The 22092-nt window shown below is 39.7% G+C and overlaps 1 protein-coding gene and 1 long non-coding RNA gene across 15 annotated transcripts in view; one reads left to right on the top strand and one right to left on the bottom strand.

Moving 5' to 3' along the window:
- The window catches only part of LGI1 (leucine rich glioma inactivated 1), a 38927-nt gene extending 26005 nt beyond the window's left edge, over window positions 1–12922 (top strand). The window contains exons 5-8 of one of the 3 annotated variants that reach the window (XM_077878341.1): window positions 5466–5537; window positions 8137–8306; window positions 8583–8747; window positions 12505–12922. In XM_077878341.1, coding sequence (XP_077734467.1) covers window positions 5466–5537; window positions 8137–8306; window positions 8583–8747; window positions 12505–12542 — 445 coding nt within the window. In that variant the 3' untranslated portion in view covers window positions 12543–12922. Of the gene's footprint in view, window positions 1–5465; window positions 5538–8136; window positions 8307–8582; window positions 8748–11723 lie in introns of all 3 variants that reach the window. The other 2 variants (XM_077878339.1, XM_077878340.1) reach the window with 2 other exon arrangements.
- On the bottom strand, window positions 5352–21904 carry LOC144301373 (uncharacterized). Of its 12 annotated transcripts, none has more exons than XR_013368197.1 (7): window positions 21526–21847; window positions 17596–17805; window positions 14490–14672; window positions 10675–10746; window positions 10230–10415; window positions 7000–7266; window positions 5370–6748 (listed from the first exon to the last, which is right to left on the bottom strand). It is a non-coding gene; the product is annotated as an uncharacterized LOC144301373 (long non-coding RNA). The 12 variants fall into 12 exon arrangements; XR_013368205.1 differs by having other exon boundaries at window positions 10230–10341; XR_013368198.1 differs by lacking the exon at window positions 14490–14672 and adding an exon at window positions 19353–19411 and having other exon boundaries at window positions 5371–6748.
- Between the last annotated feature and the right edge of the window lie 188 nt (window positions 21905–22092).

Genomic DNA, 22092 nt, shown 5'->3' with positions numbered 1-22092 from the left:
GAGGACCAGTAGCATGTCTCTCTGCAATCACTTGCTTTCCAAATAAATATCCCCCATGAGATGAAATCTGTATTAATGATTGAAAGAAAATATGACAAAAATCTTAAGGGTGATTACCTCTGCCAGATGATTATTTTATCCTTTAAAAGAATAACTTTTATACTTACCAAATTTTCTTGAAGAAATAATATTACACATATATGTATGCATGTATATATATGAAAAAATATATATGTCAATGACATATATATCACATAAAAATATATATATGTATATGTTTTATGTATATCATAAAAGATGAAACACTTAAAAATACCAAGGCATGGAGTCCTGTCTATTCAGAGAGGCAAAGAAAATAGGTGATTTCACTCTCCTGAGCTGAGCATTCAAAAGTTCTTAGGTATTAAATATCACTGGTTTTGATAACAACAAACAAATTAGTTTTGTGGCCTTGATTATCTGACATAAGGTTTAAATATTCACCTACAGATGCAGAATTTTTACCTGGAATCCACTTCAAAAGCATGTGTATAAAAAAAAATTAGTTGTGTGTGTTAATTTTCAGAACAAATGGGGATGCCTGGGTGGCTCAGCAGTTGAGCATCTGCCTTTGGCTCAGGGTGTGATCCTGCAGTCCCAGGATCGAGTCCCACATTGAGCTCCCTGCATGGAGCCTGCTTCTCCCTCTGCCTGTGTGTGTCTCTGCCCCTCTCTCTCTCTTTCATGAATAAATAAATAAAATCTTTAAAAAAATTTTTTCACAATAAATGAAATTGGTATTCTTTACTCCATTTTGCAGATGGAGAGGCAGAAACCAAAAGAGGTTAAATCAAGTAGGTGAAAGGCATACTCCTGAAAATGAGGATACTCAAACTGAAGCCCTTGTCTGCTTGAGAGGGCTTCACTCAGTGATGCCAGGGATGAGAACGACAGCCAGTTTTACAAAAGACACAGAACATATTTCAACTAGAGCCTCTATTAGGGAAAAGGAAATAATAATATGAAGCTGTTACTCTGTGAAGCTGGGAGGATGATGGAGGGAAAGGAGAAACTGAGAAAATTTAATGCATTCAATTTTTCCATTTTGTTCTCCAGTAGCAAGACTCAATGCAGGGATGGAATCTGAAGAATCAAATGATCCTAACATCAAGCCTAAAAACTCTAACCCTAACCCATGAAATGCTATCTCAATCTCTCTAGCTCTTTAAATAACCTAATAGGCACCAGATCTTCACTCTTTTCACCTAAGGACCAAATGCTGAGCAGGCTTCAGGGAGCATTGGGAAGTTGCTACTTTTTCTTCTTGGCCACCTTGGTGCAGAGTCTGCAGGAGACCCTATCCCACCCCACCCCCCACAGAGAATTTCCCTTAGGCCCCCAGATGCCTGAGATGGTTTTTGAAGCTCCAGGTGCTCCTCAAAGCTGAGTTTCAGCTGGTGCAAGGAATCAGAGGGATGGCTCCCAATCTAGACTAACTGCAGTCCTAAAATTCTCCAGAGGATGAGGGCCTGAAACCCTGTGGGAATCTTGTGAGTAAAATGGGAGCTCCATCCTGAAACCCATCTCATGAAAGAGTTGATATCATCTGACCATTCAGGCACCCACATACTGACCCTGACATTTATTCACACTCCAGGTCAGTAACTTTGGGGCTTTATGAATGAAATAAAATAGCTGTTTTAGAATCACTAAATCCTCACTGGACAGAACCATTCCATACACACATACTAAGCAATGGGGTGTTTTTATTTATTTTTATTTTTATTTTTTTAAAGATTTTATTTATTTATTCATGAGAGACAGAGAGATAGAGATAGAGAGAGAGAGGCAGAGATACAGGCAGAGGGAGAAGCAGGCTCCATGCAGAGAGCCTGACGTGGGACTCCATCTGGGGTCTCCAGGATCACGCCCTGGGCTGAAGGCAGGCGCTAAACCACTGAGCCACCAGGGCTGCCCAATGGGGTGTTTTTAAAACCTCAACTTTATTCTTTGTTTCTTCTGAATTTAACAATACGTGCTTGATGATAAAAAAAATCTCACAATCTAGACGTCTATATAGCAAAAGTAAAAGATTCCAAATGTAAAAGATTATGTCTCCTTCTAGACCTTTCTTTATGCATTGTTAGATATGTGTCCTCCATCCCCAAGTGGAATTACTCTCTACTTACTATTCTCCAATTTCCTTTTTTCCCCTTAAGCATCATTTTGTGTTAAATCATTGAGCTCTGCCTCATGTTTTAAAATTTCCTGCAAAAAAATAAAATAAAATAAAATAAAATAAAATAAAATAAAATAAAATAAAATAAAATAAAATAAAATAAAATTTCCTGCAACATATTCCATGCTAAGTATAAACCATCACTTATTTACACAATCCCTTATTAATGGACATGCAGGTTGTTTCCAATTCTTTTCTATTAGACATAATGCTAGAATAAATATCTTTCCCCAATTGTGCTCAAAATAATTCAACTCCTCTTCACTTGGTAAATTGGTAAATACTCTTAATTGGCCAGCTAATTAATGTGTGGAGGCATTTCGTATCTCTTTTCTTAACTTTGCATATTCTGCTGGTCTCCTATGTGCCCTATGCATCCTTCACCATTTACCCATCAGTCCGCACTGGAAAGCTACTTTATATTAAGGCTGTTGCATTTGTTTTGCAGAATAATTCCTGGGATTTCTCAGAATTGCTTTCCTAGGACATTCTCTGCTCCAGTCCCTTCTGCCTCCTTTCTTTTTATGCAAATGTAAACCCAGTCACTGAGGCCTCCCAAAGACTTTAGGGAAACTATCTGAATCCTTCCTGGGGGAAGCCTGGGTGGATCAGTGGTTGAGCACTTGCCTCTGGTCCAGGGTGTGATCCTGGAGTACCAGGATCAAGTCCCATGTCAGGTTCCTTGCATGGAGCCTGCTTCTCCTTCTGCCTATGTCTCTGCTGTGCTCTCTCTCTCTCATGTTTCTCATAAATAAATAAAAATCTTAAAAAAAAAAAAAATCCTTCTTGGACCTCAGGCATCCATCCAGAAGCCTTCCTGTCCTTTCTGGGTCTTACTTCCTCTTGTTTCTGCCTCTTTTATGAGGCCAGGCAGACTTCTTATGCCTACTCCTCAGCAAACCTAGGCATGAAGCTCCGTCCTATCTTTTTCAGAAACAATCCACTGTGAGTCAGTATTTCACTGAATTTTGGCAGTGGAACAGGAAGAGAGTCACATTAAGTGCAATAAATCCATCCACCATTTCTGTCTCTGGCACCTCTCATGCCTCCCTGCCTCCCCCACCCACTGGTCCCCAGAGTGAGAGCCTGCCTGTGACAAGAAGTCTTCAAAAGGCATAAAGCCTCATTTTACAGCCCAAGAATGCCAGCCTGCCCTCATCAGCCCCATCCCCCAAGGCTGTTGAATTAAAAGACCTCCATCTTGTCATGGAAAAATGATCTCTCTCTACCCCAGAAGCATTGTAGCCCCAAGTCTATGTCTTAACCGCTGCTTCTGTAGTTGGCCTTCACCTTGGCTTTGTGAGGCCTAGAGCTTCTAACCTTTGGGCAGCAAGTGGAACTCCCAGATTTGCTCATTGTTTAAAAGAACTGCCTTGGGCAGCAACGCAAACATGGTGCCTCTCCCTGGGCAACCCTGATGGCAGTAGTAATTCAGGACTTAACTGTTTCTTCACTTCACGCCCACTGTCCTATGACCCAGCCTCCTCTAAATTTGCACCTTGCAACCAGTTGCAGTTTGTTTCATCCACTTAGAAGTTCACACGAGAACTTTAAGACACATAACTTGGGAATGACTCAGGACTAGTCCAAGACACCAGAAAGTCTCTTCATTCAACTAGGCAGAAAGGTGAATTATAGAGACATTCTTTTGAAAAGTCTTCTTTAGCACATTTTATTAATCCTAATACCACTACAGTCATAGTGGTTCTTTCATATGGCCAATTTTCTAAATGTTGTTTATTTGGCAAGCCCTTCTCCTGCTTTTCCTCTCACCCTCTTCCCTGCTGCTCTTTGTTAAAAAGTAGACCAGATGCCAGGTACCATCGGGAGTTATCTCATTTACTTTCTCTATCTTGTGACACGAGGTATTATTATCTTCCCCTAAAAACGAAAAAGCTAAGTCCTAAAGAAGATTCATAGTTAAAGTCACACTGCCAGGAAATAGTGGAGTCAGGCAGGATTCAAACCAAGCTCTGAATAGCTCCAAAACTGCCCTTCTTTACATAATGAACCGTCACTGAGACTGGAACATTCAGATTCAGTTCCCATTCTTATGTTCCAAGGTCCATTGAAAAGAGTTTTCCAACCTACTCACAATTTCTAAAACTCAGGAAAACAACATAATTAACTTTAAAATAGGTTTTAAAAGTCTTGAATGTTTGCACTTGAGAAATCTCATATTAATTAGGGCAGGTAAAAGACAGAAGAGTTTTAAGAGTCTTTTAAATGGAATTTGAGAGAATTTTCAAGGACTTTGAAGGCCAACAACATAAGCTCTTTGCTTCAGTTTAGTTTTTAATTTTTTTGTGGAAGAAAAACATTCATAAGAAAAGTATATAACAGGTATATACACACACAAGTCTGGTTAAGAGAAAATGATCAGTACCTACATCCCTTCTTATCATGCAGGGGCCACTCCTTGTTATGTCTACACTTCTGCAATATGGACACATTTCTCTTTTCTTGATACCATCACTCCTTACTCATTAGCTTTGATTAGAATAATTATAGTGATTCATGAAAGAACACATAGAAGGAGAAAGAGAAAACAATTCCTGTGACAATAAGACAACTGGAAGAAAAGGAAAGGAGATGATTAAAAAGGATGGATGGAGGACGGATGGGTATTTGTGAGAAAGTTGTTTTCTGAGGTCAAATGAATGGAACTAAAAGAAAAATATAAAAAAGGAGTATATACTTTGGAAAGAATAAAACGATGTGCTGGCAGGGGAATAGGTTAGGTAGATCCCCAAACTCTAGAGCTATTGGCACTGTCACTTGGGGTTTGGCCATGGTCTGATGGCAAATGAGAAGAGAGGGAGGAGCAGGGGCAGCCTGAGTGTGAAGGGAAATGGGCACTGTCACCCATTTAGTTAGTCATCATTTGGGACATATCCCCTAGACTAAGAGTATGAATCTCATATTCCATTCTACATAGAAAGATCAATGCCCAATGTCATTTTGTTGCTGGTGATTTGGGGGTTGTCAGTTTCTTTTTTGCCATGATACATAAAGTGCCATAAAGACTGAGTGAGCATTAAAGCAAAGAAACCAAGAATTGAAAATATGATAGTGGGAATGTTAGTAGTATTTTAGAAGAAGAAATAAAAAAGGTACTGCAAGTAATTTAGTGAAGTCAGGAAAGAATAAAAGGAATTCATAATTAAGTTTTATCATAAAATGCATTTTATTTAGTTTATCATTATAGTTTACATCAGTCTTTTTTTTTTTTTTTTTCTTTTTCCAGGAGCCTTGCAAACAACAATCTCCAGACACTCCCAAAAGATATTTTCAAAGGCCTGGATTCTTTAACAAATGTGTAAGAGGACCTAAGAAATCATTGATTAATTAATTTGTAGTAGTTAACAAAGAAGCCTAGTATTGATGTTTAGAATTTGTAATTGGCTTTAAATTTTAATTAGGGCCTTACAATTTAAATTTTAAATTGGCTTAAATTTTAAATTTACTTGAACTAATGTTTGAGTCTTCTATGGTATTTCCCACTGGAAATTCTGAACATAAAGTGCCCAGGCATTCCTTGGGGCAAAGTGTGTGTCCTATGGGAGGAGGTGCTGATAAGCGACTTTGAGGGGGTGGGAAGAGGAGGCCCAGAGTAAAATTTCAAGATGCCTTTTTTCTCATGAGGTCCAGGAAATGGGGCTACAAAAGGAAAAACATAAAGGAGTCTGGGAAACTGACCGAGTGTAGAAGAAAGGTTACACCCATGGGTTGGTCAGTCAACAGAGAAATGGAGCAGGAAGTGGGGGAAGGGAGGCAAGTTTGCCTTTTCTCTCCTTAGACTGAACAACAACTCTAGGCTTAATCCCCAGGAATTTGGCTTAAGCCCCAGGAAAGGGAATGAACTTAATTATTTTTGACCCTTTTTCAAACAAAAGAGCTTTCAAACTTTGACTTTTAAGCCTCAGAGTGAAAGATCTTTGTAAGGAATTTGTATATTTTGTTGTAAGCAAAACAAGTAATATATGCCTAACTCTCTCAAAAGCAATTTAGCTTCATTAAGTTCCTTCCAGACATTAGAAGGGTATTTAAATGGTCATAAGGTAGATACAGGGACAAATGAAAGGATATATGAAAAAAAAAAAGGTTTCTTATCAATTAAGGTATTTTGCTACAGAATATATACTCAAAACAACTTTTCTCCAATCTGAGATCTGAGTCAAGTATTTTCTCCTAAACCTAGTATTTAACTTCAAATCAGTAAGCTAATGAAAAACTTTCTTTGTTCCTTCTGGTATTTCCCCAGCCCCGCCTCAATGCCTAGTGCCCCAATTCCTGAATGATGATTTATTTCCAAGAGAGTGCCAGAAGCAAGACACATCCAAGAGGGTCTTGGACAGACCACGGTTATCCGTTCTGGTTTACAATCACCCAGAGAAGTTCACACTCATTATTTAGGGTCAGAATATTCTTGGGAGATGAAGTCAGTCTTGGGAATGTCTTGGAAGTTAGATGATACGCCATGGCAGACTTGAGGATGCAGCTTATTTGGGTGTCATCCTCTGGCCCATCCTTGAGAAAAAAAAAAAAAAAAGCAAAAAACAACAACAACAACAAAAACACTTGAAATTGACTCCGTCTCTATGGAAATCCCATAATGGGTTTGGCCTCTTGGGCCTACTCTGATATGCCCAAATTAAGAATTATCTAAGAAGTACAAGGATCCTTGCCAACTTGTCTTTTAGCGGATTTCTTGGTTTTCTTGGATGTATCCCCCAAAAAACTTTTTTAAATCCTTCAACATTTAAAAATTATTCACGTACTGTGTGAAGATGAGGCAGTATCTATCGTAGGAATTCTGTGTGACTGAGAAGGGTCTAGGAAGGAGCTGGAATTTCTGAACAGAAGCAATGCAAATAAACAGAAAGCTTGGTGAGTTGGGATCATATGTGGAAACTGAAATTATCCATGCTGTATAGTTTATCACAGACATGAGCTGCTGTACGTCTGAGTTAACTCTGCTGTGTCAAAGCCATTTCCTATTAAAATTGAATTTGTAGACCATGGAATAGCATCCGGATGAATTCCATCTGTGAGGAAGAACAAAAACAAATAACTCCCTTGATTTAATTGAATATGATACAGTAAGGACTATATTCTACCCTCTAGACCTGCATTGGCCAACATGGTAGCCACACATGTGGTTACCAAGCAGCATTCCAGGTGCATCTAAGGAGCAAAGCTTTAGATTTCACTTAATTCTTAAAAAAAAAAAAAAAAAAAGATTTCACTTAATTCTTAAAAAATTAAGTAAAAAACTAAATTTAAATTGAAAAACAGATTCTCAGTTCAATTATTGAAAGAATTATGTTTGGAACAACTTGGACGTGTGAAACTATTTTTTCCAACTATAAATTTTATGAAATCTAAATATAGATCACATACTTCTGATGAAAACTTAGCATCCAAATTGAGATATTTTTTAAAACTGTAAAATATCTCATTAATAATGTTTGTATTGGCTACACATCTAAATGATAATATTTTGTGTGAAATATTAAATAAATTATATTATTTTAAAATTAATAAAATAAGTTATTTTAAATAAAAAATATTTTAAAAATTAGTTTCACCTACTTCTTGTTACTTTTTTCAGAAATACAGAAAAATTTAAATTACATATATAGTTCACACTGTAGTTCTACAGACAGCACAGCTCTAGACAGAGCCACCTTTGATCCAAGAGGGAATAAGTTATGAAGTTCTATTGATTGGGTGGCATTCAAGGATGAACTGTGGGAACTCTCTAAAATGAATTGTCAGTCAAGTTCAAGGTAGATCATGGGGCATGATGTAAAACTGGGTAAAGGCATTCTCCATATGTTAATTGCTGAAGTAGAAGTCATACCTGTTTAGGTAGAATAATCCTACAGCAAAAGCAACTGAAGTTTGTCTTTCAGGGACCTGAGAGGGAATTCATTTAATTGTGATTGTAAACTGAAGTGGCTGGTAGAATGGCTGGGCCACACCAATGCAACTGTTGAAGACATCTACTGTGAAGGCCCCCCAGAATACAAAAAACGCAAAATCAATAGTCTCTCTCCCAAGGATTTTGATTGCATTATTACAGGTAATTATTCCAAATCATTCCACCTCATAAAGCTAAAAATAGGGCTACATTTTTGTGTGTGCAGAAATTGATATTTTTTATATCTTTAAAAGCCAACCAACCAATTTTACTTTTTAAAATTTGATAAAGCATTAAAACTTTGTGTGTTTAAAAGCAAAGTAAAATTATCATTTTACTATTACTCTTAAATAAATGTATCTCTTAAGAACATTTGAGATCTAGCCAAGAGTGACGCATTAGCACATGGTTATTCATCATCATTTCCTATTTTTGCAGAATTTGCAAAGTCTCAAGACCTGCCTTATCAATCACTGTCCATAGATACTTTTTCTTATATGAATGATGAGTATGTAGTCATTGCTCAGCCTTTTACTGGAAAGTGCATTTTCCTTGAATGGGACCACGTAGAAAAGACCTTCCGAAATTATGACAACATTACAGGTATGAAAAGCCTAATCATATTTTGAATAGAAAGTTAAGCAAGTTGGACCAAGGGCAACAGAAAAAGACAACTGATATAGGGGATGCGTGGGCAGGCTTAGAGTCCTTTAATTCCCAACTGTATCATTTACTAAGTGACTGAGGACTCTCCTAAACCTCAATTTCCTGACTTGTAAATGAGAATAATAATACCTAACTCACAGGATTGTTGTAAGATGATGTAATCATAAGATAATGTGATCACATATTCAAGAAACTTAGCATAGAAGTTAGCAAAGTAAATATGCAATAAAAGATGGATTATTTTTCTTCAAAAGAAAAGTATTGGACTAGGAATCATGAGTTTTAATCCAGGTTCTGCCACAAACTAGCTGGGTGAGCTACTCACCCTCACTGAGCCTTCCTTTTTTCTTAACTATGAAATAAAGATGTTATTTTAGATCAATGACTCTGCAAGCTCTGTTGCACAAATGTGACTCCTAAAAAATGTTAATGTACGCCTTGTGACAAAAATGGTTTTTGGTTCAATAAATCTGTGAACCATATCGCCCTCTTAGAGATTCATAATAATATACATATGAGGCTCTGAGAAGTCTAGCAGTGAGGAAGCCTCTTTCCAGTGTTTTGTGCATTTAATTTGAGCTTGGGAACCACTTTTTTTTCCATGAAAACTTTTACTTAGGTGACCTCTTAAATTTTGTTCTCATTTCCACAAGTTTATAGTTTTTAAACAAGTTAGAATATGGAGCTTCCTCTGAAACGTTTCCATCAGCTTTAGCTTCTAACACCTTTAAATCTGCTCCTAAGGGGGACCTGGATGGTATAGTTGGTTAAGCATCTGCCTTCAGTTCAGGTCATGATCCCAGGGTCCTGGGATCAAGCCCCGCTTTGGGTTCCCTGCTCAGAAGAGAGTCTGCTTCTCCCTCTCCCTCTTCCTGCTTATGTTCTTTCTCACTCTTTCTCTCTCTCTCTCAAATAAATAAATAAAATCCTTTTTAAAAATTTAAAAAAAGAAATCTGCTCCTAAGAACGTTCAAACCTCCCTGTATAAGAGTACCCTTTTTGGGTGGGAAGGGTCATAATTAGATTGTGTTGGTGGCCTTCAGCCCCATTACTTACAGGATCAAGACAGGTCTGGAGTTTGCTTGAGACTGAGGTGCCCAGATGAAGAGATTTTCTCCAAACTGAAGTCCTCCCAGAAGCTTCCTTCTTTCTCAAGGAGGAAGATCATTCTTCCCTTTCTCCCAAACCCCTCAGTTTTCCAATGAACTGCAACAGCTTTGTGCAGTTTAAATTAGGTTCTTACCTGTGTATAGTCTATCAATTATTCTAGATGATTCTTCAGATGAACACTTGAAAGAGAAATGAATCACATATATACAGACTTTCAGAGGACATTATCTCATCAAAGATAACAAATATATTCCAAATGATGCATCCACTTGAAAGATATTGCTAATCATTCATGGTGTTCTTACTTACAGAGTGCAGACAGAGCTACAGAATCCTTCTCAACACAGTTTTCCAATCAATCAGTTGATCAGTATTGATACATAGTTGAGATCTAGTGGCCATCCGTGATCTAGTCCAAACCCTTATTGTACAGAGTGAAAACTGAATTACAGAGAAGTTAAGTGATTTTCCCAAAATCACACAATCACTGGAATCCTGAAAAGTGTCACAAATAGAATAGTTTCACCTTAGTAGAAAGAGTTGATGCAGATCTTACTGCTTTGGAGCTTTCAAAATTAGAAAAGTCTTGAGGCCCAGATTTTCCCTGCTCTGTTTAGATTTCCTAGAGCCAAGCTCCCTCTAGTTGATCAGAATTTACTGATATATGTCAAACTCTTACTGAAAGGATACTGAACAAGGATACTGATCCATATTGTTTTCTGCAATATCCCAAAATAACTTTCAGGAGTTTTACCTGTGACTGTAAACCTCTTTTCATTTTTCTCAAGGATTCCTCTTCCTTGTCTTCTCTCTTGCCACCAGTGACCTAAAGCATCAGAAAAATGACAAGTGGCATCTCTTTCCTTCCTTAGGGGAAAATCAGGTTATTTTTAGAGCAAGAAGCCATTCACACTAGGAACAAACTAATTAGAGGTAGAACCATGGGCTACCCAGATCACTGCTCAAGACTTTGTAAGTTGGGGGACGCCTGGGTGGCTCAGTGGTTAAGCGTTTGCCTTTGGCTCAAGTTGTGATCCCAGGGTCCTGGGATCAAGTTCCACATCGGGCTCCCTGAGTGGAGCCTGCTTCTCCCTCTGCCTGTGTCTCTGCCTCTCTGTGTGTGCGTCTTTCATGAATAATTAAATAAAATATTTTTAAAAAAAACAAAACAACTTTGTTTCAAGGTTTCTAGAAACTTGTGGGATTCTAGTCCAAGTTGGAAGCCCTGGAATAGCTCACCTCCCCAAAGGTTGGGTTAAAAGCATAGAGACTCTGGTAGACCTGGATTTGATTCCCAACTTTGCCTTCTCCTAGCAGCACTGAACCTCTCTGAGCTTCAGTCTGCTCACTTGCAAAAGGGAGGATAATGATATTTATGTCTTAAGATTATTGGGAATTTTTAGTGCGATGATTTGGCAAAGCACATAGTTAGTGCTCAAGAAATGGCAACTTTCATTAGAATTATGGTAATTAACTCATGATGTGTCAGGGAAAGCAATGCTTTCTTTCTGCAAGAAGTGAGAGGAGAAAACTCAGGCTGTAGCTGTGTGTCCTGAACGTCTAGTGCAGGTTGGATGTGACTTGACAACTCAGTTTTCGGTAACAAGGCCTCATGAGGCACAAAGGCACAGAACTTCATAATCCTGCTGCCATTGGGCCTTGGAGATTGGCCTTGCCTATTCAACTAAGGAAATGTCTTATTACAGGCTGATCTTGGTGGAAGTTGTATGGCCTCAGCCTGCACATTTACATGCTGCAAAAGAGGATGGCCATCCAACTAATCTCTCATTTGTCTTTTCCCAGGCACGTCCACTGTAGTGTGCAAGCCTATAGTCATTGAAACTCAGCTCTATGTTATTGTGGCCCAGCTGTTTGGCGGCTCTCACATCTATAAGCGAGACAGTTTTGCAAATAAATTTATAAAAATCCAGGATATTGAAATTCTCAAAATCCGAAAACCCAATGACATTGAAACATTCAAGATTGAAAACAACTGGTACTTTGTTGTTGCTGACAGTTCAAAAGCTGGTTTTACTACCATTTATAAATGGAATGGAAATGGATTCTACTCCCATCAATCCTTACATGCGTGGTACAGGGACACTGATGTGGAATATCTAGAAATAGCCAGAACACCTCAGACACTCAGAACGCCTCATTTAATCCTGTCTAGTAGTTCCCAGCGTCCTGTAATTTATCAGTGGAACAAAGCAACACAATTATTCACTAACCAAACTGACATCCCTAACATGGAGGATGTATATGCTGTTAAGCACTTCTCCGTGAAAGGTGACGTGTACATTTGCTTGACAAGATTCATTGGTGATTCCAAAGTAATGAAATGGGGAGGTTCCTCATTTCAGGATATCCAGAGGATGCCATCACGAGGATCCATGGTGTTCCAGCCTCTTCAGATAAATAACTACCAATATGCAATTCTTGGAAGTGATTATTCCTTTACTCAAGTGTATAACTGGGATGTAGAGAAAGCCAAATTTGTGAAATTTCAGGAATTAAATGTTCAGGCGCCGAGATCATTCACGCATGTATCCATTAATAAGCGTAATTTTCTTTTTGCTTCCAGTTTTAAGGGAAATACACAGATTTACAAACATGTCATAGTTGACTTAAGCGCATGACACACCAAATTCTGTGGCTGCCATCAGAAACTTTCTACAGTACATGATCCGGATGAACTCAATGCATGATGACTCTTCTTATCACACTTGCAAATGAATGCCTTTCAAACATTGAGACTACTAGAACCAAGCACTACCAGTATCTCCATCCCTAACTGTCCAGTCCAGTGGTGTGGGAAGTGACCTTTTATAAGACAAAATTGAATCGTGTGACTGTTCTTTGCAGTGAAGATGTGTAAATAAGTGTTTAATGGTATCTGTTACTCCAAAAAGAAATATTAATATGTACTTTTCCATTTATTTATTCATGTGTTCAGAAACAACTGCCAAATAAAATGTTTACATTTTCTTTCATATCCCAAAGGTAATCATTTATGGTTGTTTTATTCTTGGTGATGGTATGTTGAAGAAATAGTATTCTACAACAGGGTTATGTTTAGATCAAGAGCTCATGGTATGAATAAGGAGTGAAAATGAAACACTAATATTCATTACCCAAGATTTATGAACAGGTTTTTTGGCTGATTTGGAACATTTAAGGGTGTTTCCAAAGGTCATAGCTTTTAAGAACATTTTGTGGTGAAATAGTGACAAATTTAAAGCAGGATAGAGAAATTTACTTATTACAAATTGGAAGGGAAGACTAATTGGAAATAAAGACTAGTAAGGCCAGCATCCTTTTCCTATCTGATAGCTCTAGCTAAAAAAAATATATTCAAAAAACTTATTAAAGAAGTGAAAGTCAAGATTTTGAATTTTAAAAACTGTATTTAGGGACTTTCTAAGTGTCTGAACCTAGAATCATCTAAGAGCTGATTGAGATTGTAACCTTATACTACTTGCCTCAAATTCACCCTATATGGAGGCCTCCTAATCTGATTAAGGATACTTCACTTCTAGACATCAGTTCGGGTGTTACTGACATGTTGCAGAGTACCCAGGAGGCTCATATTTGATTTCTAAACTCCTGCTCCTGGATCACATGGATTGTTAGCACCTAGCACAATGCCTATGATAGGGTAGGCTCTCAAAACTGCTTTTGAAGATGCATGTGTGTCCTCCTGATACAATATAATAATAAACTTCTAAGTCCCTCTGATCTAATCAGTCCTATTTATTGAGTACCTGTTCAGAATGGGGTATTGTTCTTGTGGTGTTGGGGAGAAGAATTGAGGAGGAATAGGACATGGCCCTTACCCTCTGGGGCCTTAGATTAATTGGAGGGTTAGGACACAGAAACCTACAGAGTAAGCTGTAAGTGCCAACCATCATCTGAACATTCTGATTATAAAAATCCTGGGAGTATCAAAGATGAGTTCCTGGAGGAAGTGGTCCTTGTTTGAACTTAAAGGGGACATATGGCTTCAAAAGGGGATCACGGCGGAGAAGATACTCATGGCATGAATTGGTTCTGTGTGAATCAGAGCTTCCTCCAGCTTTTTATTCCCCACAATCCTTTGCTGAATGAATGGGTAGGGGGAGGAAGGCAGACAGCAACCCCACTGCCAGCATATACTAGGCAAAGTTGAAGCACCAAAGGTACACACAATGGTTACACATTTTCCAAGAAGCAATACCTCAGGAAGTTATACATAGGAAACAAATTCCTTTACCACGTGAGGAAGATATTAACTGACACTAGAGTTATGGGTGATAAGAAGTCTTACCTAGGGATCCCTGGGTGGCGCAGCGGTTTGGCGCCTGCCTTTGGCCCAGGGCGCGGTCCTGGAGACCCGGGATCGAATCCCACATCGGGCTCCCGGTGCATGGAGCCTGCTTCTCCCTCTGCCTGTGTCTCTGCCTCTCTCTCTCTCTCTCTCACTGTGTGCCTATCATAAATAAATAAATAAATAAAAGTTTAAAAAAAAAAAAAAAAACCACAAAGGTCTGATTTAAAGTTTAAAAAAAAAAAAAAAAAAAGAAGTCTTACCTATTCCTGATCTTGTGCCCAGGGAGAACTGGCCTTTGGATTTCTTTATTTTTTTCAGTTCCCTTTTTCTATAAGTGGCATATATGCTGTTGAAGAACACCTGCTTTGTACAGACTGGATTTAAATCCAGTCTTGCCATGTCCTGGCAAGTTACTGAAGTCCTCTGAATCTCAGTTTCTTTATCTGTAAAGGGACAATAATGCCTACTCCAAGTACAGTGGAAGGATTAAATGAGATAATATGCATTTGGTGGATTGAATTTTCCAAATATGGCCACAATATTTTCTAACCTACATGTTCTATGAGAACTTTGCCCCTCACCTCGTCAAGAGGTAGTGCCTAATTCCATTATTCTTAAATCTGGGCAGGCTTGTAATCAATAGAATGTGTAGAATGTGGTGGAAATGATGCAGTTTGGCTTTTGAGCCTAGATCATAAAAACAACAAAGCTTCTATCTTGTGAACTGGGCCAATTGCTTTTGGAACTCAGAGCTGATCCTACAAGATCCCACTAGGTTGAAGCCACCATTCCGAGGGAGTCCAGGCTTTGGTCGACAGCCCCAGCTGAGGTCCCATTTAACATTACATCAAGCACTGGTCATATGAGTGAAGATGCCTCTGGGTGATTCCAGCTCCTCGATGTCAAATCTTCCCAACCGAGGCCCTGGACATTATGAAGCAGAGACAAGCCATTCCCAAAGCATCTGGTCCAAATTCCTGACCCACAGAATTTATGAGCATAATAAAATGGTCAATTTAAGCATCTAAGTTTTGGGATGATTTGTTACATTGCAGCAGTGATCAGAACAGCACACAAAGTACTTAACAGAGACCTGACACAAATTAGCACTTACTAAGTGTGCTGGCTCCACACTCAGAATATTGCATGCTTCTGGGTCAAGCTCTACATTATTACCTTAATGTAATTCATGGTCATTTCCTTTTGAAAGGATATCTCTTGTTTTCAATATGTTGCCAGTGTTCTAACTCTGTGCCAGCCTATCTGCCGAGTTCAGAGATGCAGAGATGAAAGGCCTAGGGGATCCCTGGGTGGCTCAGCGGTTTATTGCCTGCCTTTGGCCCAGGGTGCGGTCCTGGGGTCCCGGGATCGAGTCCCGCATCGGGCTCCCGGCATGGAGCCTGCTTCTCCTTCCTCCTGTGTCTCTGCCTCTCTCTCTCTCTCTCTCTCTCTCATAAATAAATAAATAAATAAATAAATAAATAAATAAATCTTTAAAAAAAAGAAAGAAAGAAAGGCTTAGATTCTTTGTTTTCACAGAAGCATGACTATTTAAATTGGCAAACCGACTCTCTAATTTACCTGAAACCTGAGAGCTAGAGATACGAAGCAAAGTGAGCAGAGGGAGGCAGCTACAACCTAAGCCTACAGACAGTCAATCCAGATCTTTCTTCATCACATGGTACTACCTTTCAACACCTCACCCTCCAATCTAAACATAGGATTGTAGATGGGGAAGAGGTGAGGAGTGAGAAGACTGACAAGAATTTAAGAAAACTGAGAAGGACAGATGGTAGGGCCCATGTTCACAGGAATTGGCCAATCCTTCCTGAGAGTTGCCCTCTCTCTCTCTCTCTCTGTACCCATCTTCTATCCTATACTATATAACCCTGGCTCCTCTCCAGCCAAAGATGATTGAACCTGGAGGAACTCCTGATCCAGGGTTCAGCCCGGAAACTGGACTGGGCTCAGCCTGAACTGATCTAGTTCTCTCTCCTGGATATCTGGATTTAGGACCACAGCGGCTGGGTCAATTGGCTACAGGCATCAGATTTGTAAAGTGACTATCTTAAATCAGGTTCCCTCAAAGCAAAGGGATTTACTGAGGGAGTGCTCTCCTGTTATACTTATAAGGGAATAAGACCAGGGCAGGTGAAGGTTCTACACAGAGACGTCCTTTCAGGAGAAGTTAGCTTCAGACTGACCCCAATCCAGAAATCCAGAGTGTGAATCGTACCACACAGTGTGTCCTGCCTTGAGGCAAGGAGAATGGATGTTTATACCTCCCATCTGATAGTCTTTGACCAAAGAGTATGGGGACATGAAAGAGATGACCTCTCAGACATCTCCAGCAATGAAGGCTCCCGTTGGCTAAGGACAATCCTCCGGATAAGTATGCAAATCTAGGCTGTTATGAACTGACACCCATGGCAGCTGCAGGATGGGTACTTCAACCCAATAAAGAGCTTCTGGGCAGGAAACAAGGGCATATGCTACAGGCACAGTGACAGAGACGCTGAAGACACCATTTTGGAGCAGCTGTAAGAGCAGAGGAAGCTGGTCTGAAAGGTAAGAAGAGAATGATGTAGAAGGTCAGAGAGAAGCGAAGGTGAGAAGCTATAGTCTGAGGGGGAGGAGGAGGAAGAGCAAAGAGAGAGAAAAGGGAGGAAAAGGAAGAGGGAGGGAGGTCTGGTGACCCTGGTAAATTCGCCTGAGAACCAGACTCTGTGAAGCTAACATACACACATTTATTAGGTGGTACCCTTGAGATGCCACCTGGAAAGGATGAGAAGAAAGGAGAATTTGACAGAGAGCAGCTGAGTCGTGATGCAGTTCCAATAAAAGCAGCCCTGTAGGGAACTGAGATTTTCCTTCTCAGGTATCCCAAGTTGGAGCAAGGAGACCCACCAGATCTTTCCACCTCCATGGTGATTAGTCACTGGATGTAGGCTGGAAGAAAGCATGGCCCCAAGTGAGGCTGCGTTTTAACCACAGCAATCCCCAGAGGCTAGCAGAGGTAACAGAGGCTGTTTCTGAGTCCTCCCAGCAGCTAGGAAAGTAAGTCTTTTATTCCTGAAGGAGGATCTGGGCAATGCAACACAGCATGCACCACAGGGGGAAAGAGGGAGAGAGAGAAGAGTGGAAGAGATTCCTAGTGACTGTCCATTTCCCACTCATCCCTCATTACATGCAATGGCATTGCCTGCCCCTGAATTCCTTGACGTACTTCTGGAACCTTCTACTAACAACCCTGCCCCACCATCACCACACATACACATTTGGCTTTGTTCTATGTTAGTTTGAATGGATTTCTGTATTTGCCACACAATTATCTTTACCTAAGTCAGAATGTATAGGCATAGTTACCTCAGTGTGGATACGATGCTGAGTACTGGATATTTCCATCTCCTTTTCCTCTGCTATTCAAACTGCTTGATTTCTATTGATCTTATCTTCAAGTTCACAGACTCTCTTCTCTGTCATCTCTTAGCTCATTTCTTTAAAGAGTAATATTACTTTGACTAGATCAGAGCTGCTCACTTTAAAAAAATTGTTCCAATGTTTAAAAAAATTAAACTGTGGAAATTAAAAAAAAAAAAAACTCCAATGTATTTTTGGCCAATGTCTTTCCATTGTGTTGTGGACCAATATTTTTGGAAATTAAAATAAAAATGAATTACCAGAAAATTAATCACACGCTTCATTATTACGGCAATGACAAATTGCCGTAAAAGCTCCTCAACATTTCCTCTCAAGTCGTGTACTCATTCCATCCCAAACTGATTCCAGACTCCATCTGGCCTGACATTGGTCCTGGGATCACATCTGTAGGTACACTGACTAGTCAATGAGGGCTCCACTCCCTCAACGCAGTTCTTACATGTTGATCTTAGTGTGGGATGTAGATGCATTTTAACATGATTGAATGGATGTCCATTGCATAGAACATCTAGGACCACCACCAGCCTACGAAGACCTTCAAGTGGCCCTATAAAGTCCTAAAGATTGAGTTCAAAATCTAGCCAGCTTCTTCTTCCACTCCAGCATCCTGTTTTACCCACACTTTCTTTACACTCACAATTTGCCAATCCCTGTTCATCTGAGCATGTACTTGCTTCCGTGCCCAGGCTACCCTACCACCAAGAATGCCCTTTCCCAACTCTTCTACCTTTGGACATCTTAGTCCTCACCTAACCACCTAGATATGGTTTCTCCTTTCTCCAGCTTTCCCAACCCATGGTTTTTACCATAAGCAAGGTTCATAGTTCATTCTGCCTTGTATTATGGTTGGTTGTTGTTGTATCCATCTCTCCTACCAGGTTACACATCTCTGCAGGTCAGGACTGTGTCTTAGGGGTCTGTGATTTTTACATCCCATCCCCCCCTTTATCCCCTGGAATAGTCTTATGTTGTAGAAAAAAAGCTGGTGGAAATGAAATAGCTTTAAGCCCACCAGCTTTAGCCTTCTTGTTTGCATATCTCAGAAGCAGCTTCCTCCCCTACAGCAAATTTCCAGCCCCATAAAGAATCCTGGTCATGGATTACCCCAAAAGAATAGACCTGCACAAGCCCACCTGCTTCCCCGGGATAACTGGGGTATTCTAGAAGATAAAGAGACATAATTTCTTTTCTAAATAAATCTCCATTCAAGCATAAGAAGCAAATCTACCTAAAAACTGATCCACAAAAATGTAGGATGGGAACTAATTTAATTAATCCATGGAGACCCAAGAACAAGAAGCTTGATACTAACACTTTCAGAAAGTCTATGCCCTTTGAAAGTTTTATCCCCGAGAAGGATCCACATCCGTGGTCGGCACTACTCAGATGTCCCGAAAGAAGCATCTTCCCTAGCTGAAGCCTTTAACAATAATTCTCTGCAAAACTGTGTCCCAGAAATCAGTCCTCCCAACAGTGCCAGATCCCAGGACAACTGTTCTTTGTCCTTTATTCCCTTAACCTTGTCTACCCACACATATTTAACAATTCTAAAATAAATAAATAAATAAATAAATAAATACCAAAAATCTTTAGAAATTGTAATATTTTAATTTAATATTATAATTTATATTTTAACATTTTAATTTCATTATAATAATAAGTGGCATTTATTAAGCACTTACTATGAGCCAGGCACTATACCATGTGCTTTATCTGTATTGTTATTCCATCCTCTGTGATTCTGCAATAGGGCATTGTTTTACAAATTAGAAAGCTTAGTCTTAGAACAGCTAAGTAACTTTCCCAGCCACATAGCCAGTTAAGACGCAATGTCAAGATTCATTTTGGGTAGCATCCATCAGTGACACACCATGCTATAAAGTTCTTAAAGACAAAATATATATTAAAAATTCAGAACTCAGGGTGCCTGAGTGGCTCAGTGGGTTAAGCGTCTGCCTTCAGCTCAGGTCAGGATCTCAGGGTCCTGGGACTCTTGGGGTGTCTGAGTGGCACAGTTAGTTGAGTGTCCAACCCTTGGTTTTGGCTCAGGTCTGATCTCTGGGTCGTGGGATTCAGCCCTCAGTAGGGCTCTTCACTCAGCACAGAGTTCGCTTAAGATTTTCCCTCCCTCTCCCTCTGCTCCTCCTGCTTGTGCTGGTGCTCTCTCTCTCTCAAATAAATAAATAAATCTTTTTTTTAAATGTCAGGACTCTTGTAAGCTGCCAGATAAACACCCCAGAACCAGTCAAGAACCCAGAACATTCCAAGTATCCTAGGACTATTGACTAGTACTTACACCAATGGACACAAAAACAATTTATCAAAACATTTCTTGAACATCTATTATAGGCAATTTTATCAAAAACATTTCTTGAACATCTATTATAGGCAAAGTACTATGGAAGATGGTATGAAGAAAACAAAAATGAGCGAGAAATTGTCCCTACCCTTAAAGGATTTATGTACCTCTGGGGTTTATTTCTAAAAGGCAGCATGCAAAAACAATAAAAGGGGCAAAAGTAAGTTCTATAGGGATCTAAAGGAAAAGTGAAACATGACCTGTGTTTTCTTGCTTTTTGCCTGTAGATCTGACCTGCTGTTGGCCACAATATTTCTCTCTTTAGAGCAGTGGACATAGTAATTAACAACATGTGTTTAGATGCAGACAGACCTGGGTTTGCATTTCATTGTGGCTGCTCACAAACTATAAACTTAGACAAATTAATTAATCATTAATCATTTCTCCACCCAGGATCTGATCCCTGAGGAGACATAATGGTTTGGATTCTTTTTGTTATAAGTTGCTGAAATCCAACTACAATAGTTTAAATATAAAAATACATATAACTTTAGAAATACCTGGACCAGATATTCAGATGCTATTTTCATGAATCTGTTTATCTCTGACTCTATTGTTGACTTCTATCTAATCAGTCTCTCCTTTTGTGGTAGAGAAATACCGGGATCCCTGGGTGGCGCAGCGGTTTGGCGCCTGCCTTTGGCCCAGGGCCGGATCCTGGAGACCCGGAATCGAATCCCACATCGGGCTCCCGGTGCATGGAGCCTGCTTCTCCCTCTGCCTGTGTCTCTGCCTCTCTCTCTCTCTCTCTCTCTCTCTCTCTGTGACTATCATAAATAAATAAAAAATTAAAAAAAAAAAAAAAGAAAGAAAGAAATACCCATCAGCTCCTCCAACAGGACATCTTGCCAATTTAGCTGTGCTTAATAAAAACGCAGTGCTCCTTTTCCAGTAGTTCTAGCAAAAGTTTGAAGCTGATGCTCATTGGCCCAGGGCTCATCCCTGAAGCAATTGTTCTGGCTAAGGAGAGAAGGCTCTGATTGGCCGGGTGTGGGTCACATGCCCACCCCTGGAACCCATGGGTGAGAATCATGTGCAATGAGAGTGAGGTAAGAGTATTTCCCTAAAGCAAAATTGTAGTGTTGTTAAAAAGGAAAAAGGATGCTGAACAGGCAAAACAACAACAGTCATCAACCGGAGGTGTGGTCTCTGTGGAGAATCTCGATTCAGAGAGCCAGAGTTACCAGGAAAGGGGCCACACCCTTAAATGTGTCTAGAAGCCCTTCACTAAAAGGTTTCAAAGAGTCCTTCCGGCTCCTATTTTGCAAAACTTGACAAAATATAATCTCCCATCTTTGTCTATTATTCATGACGATTCACTGTTACAATTGCTATATACATTTGTAAATGGTGTTCTCTCAAACATTCTGTTTTAAAATATTTAAACTGATATCCTCTGTTTCAAAATGATGTTTTCCCAAGTGAAATCAAGCTGCCAATTCTGATTTAGTGGCCACCCATTCCCTGGGAGATGAGATCAAGCATTCCTAGCTCACTTTTTGTTCTGGATGTGCTTCCACTTCAGATCAATCTTCACCTGGCAAGGGCAGCTGTCTCTTTGCTCTGATCACCTTGAGACTGGCTTCAAGATTAAAATCTTAAAGGCTCCTTACTGGCCCAGGATTCTCCTTACTTAGCTTTCCCACAGGTATCTAGGCATTAGCTGGAAATTATCATAGATCAACCTTAGCAAAGAAGAGAAGAACACAAAACACTGACTTCTATTAATAATGGTTCCCCCAACTGGTTTCCCTCCCAGAACCACCTAGAAAGCAAAAACTAACTATCTAGCTTCCTGGGACCCCACCTTAGAGCCACTGAAACTGAATCTTCAAAGAACAGGACCCAGGAATTTTTTATTTTTAAACATTCCTTAGGTGATTGTGATGTTGTTAGCCAATCACATTGAACTGACCAGCAGCACGTCAGGAACACCAAGCCTGTGGTTACAATACTTGGCCAAAGCTTTCCAATGTGCTAGCTTTAAGGATTACCTAAAGCAAGACATTGAGTTTCTTTTAGCCTTAGTTTTCTTTATAAGATCTTGGAACTGGATCAGGTCA

The sequence above is a fragment of the Canis aureus genome, chromosome 29 (genome assembly GCF_053574225.1).
Source record: "Canis aureus isolate CA01 chromosome 29, VMU_Caureus_v.1.0, whole genome shotgun sequence".
Lineage (NCBI taxonomy): Eukaryota > Metazoa > Chordata > Mammalia > Carnivora > Canidae > Canis > Canis aureus.
The sequence above is the reverse complement of the archived record's forward strand: the minus strand, read 5'-3'. Positions and strand labels throughout refer to the sequence as shown.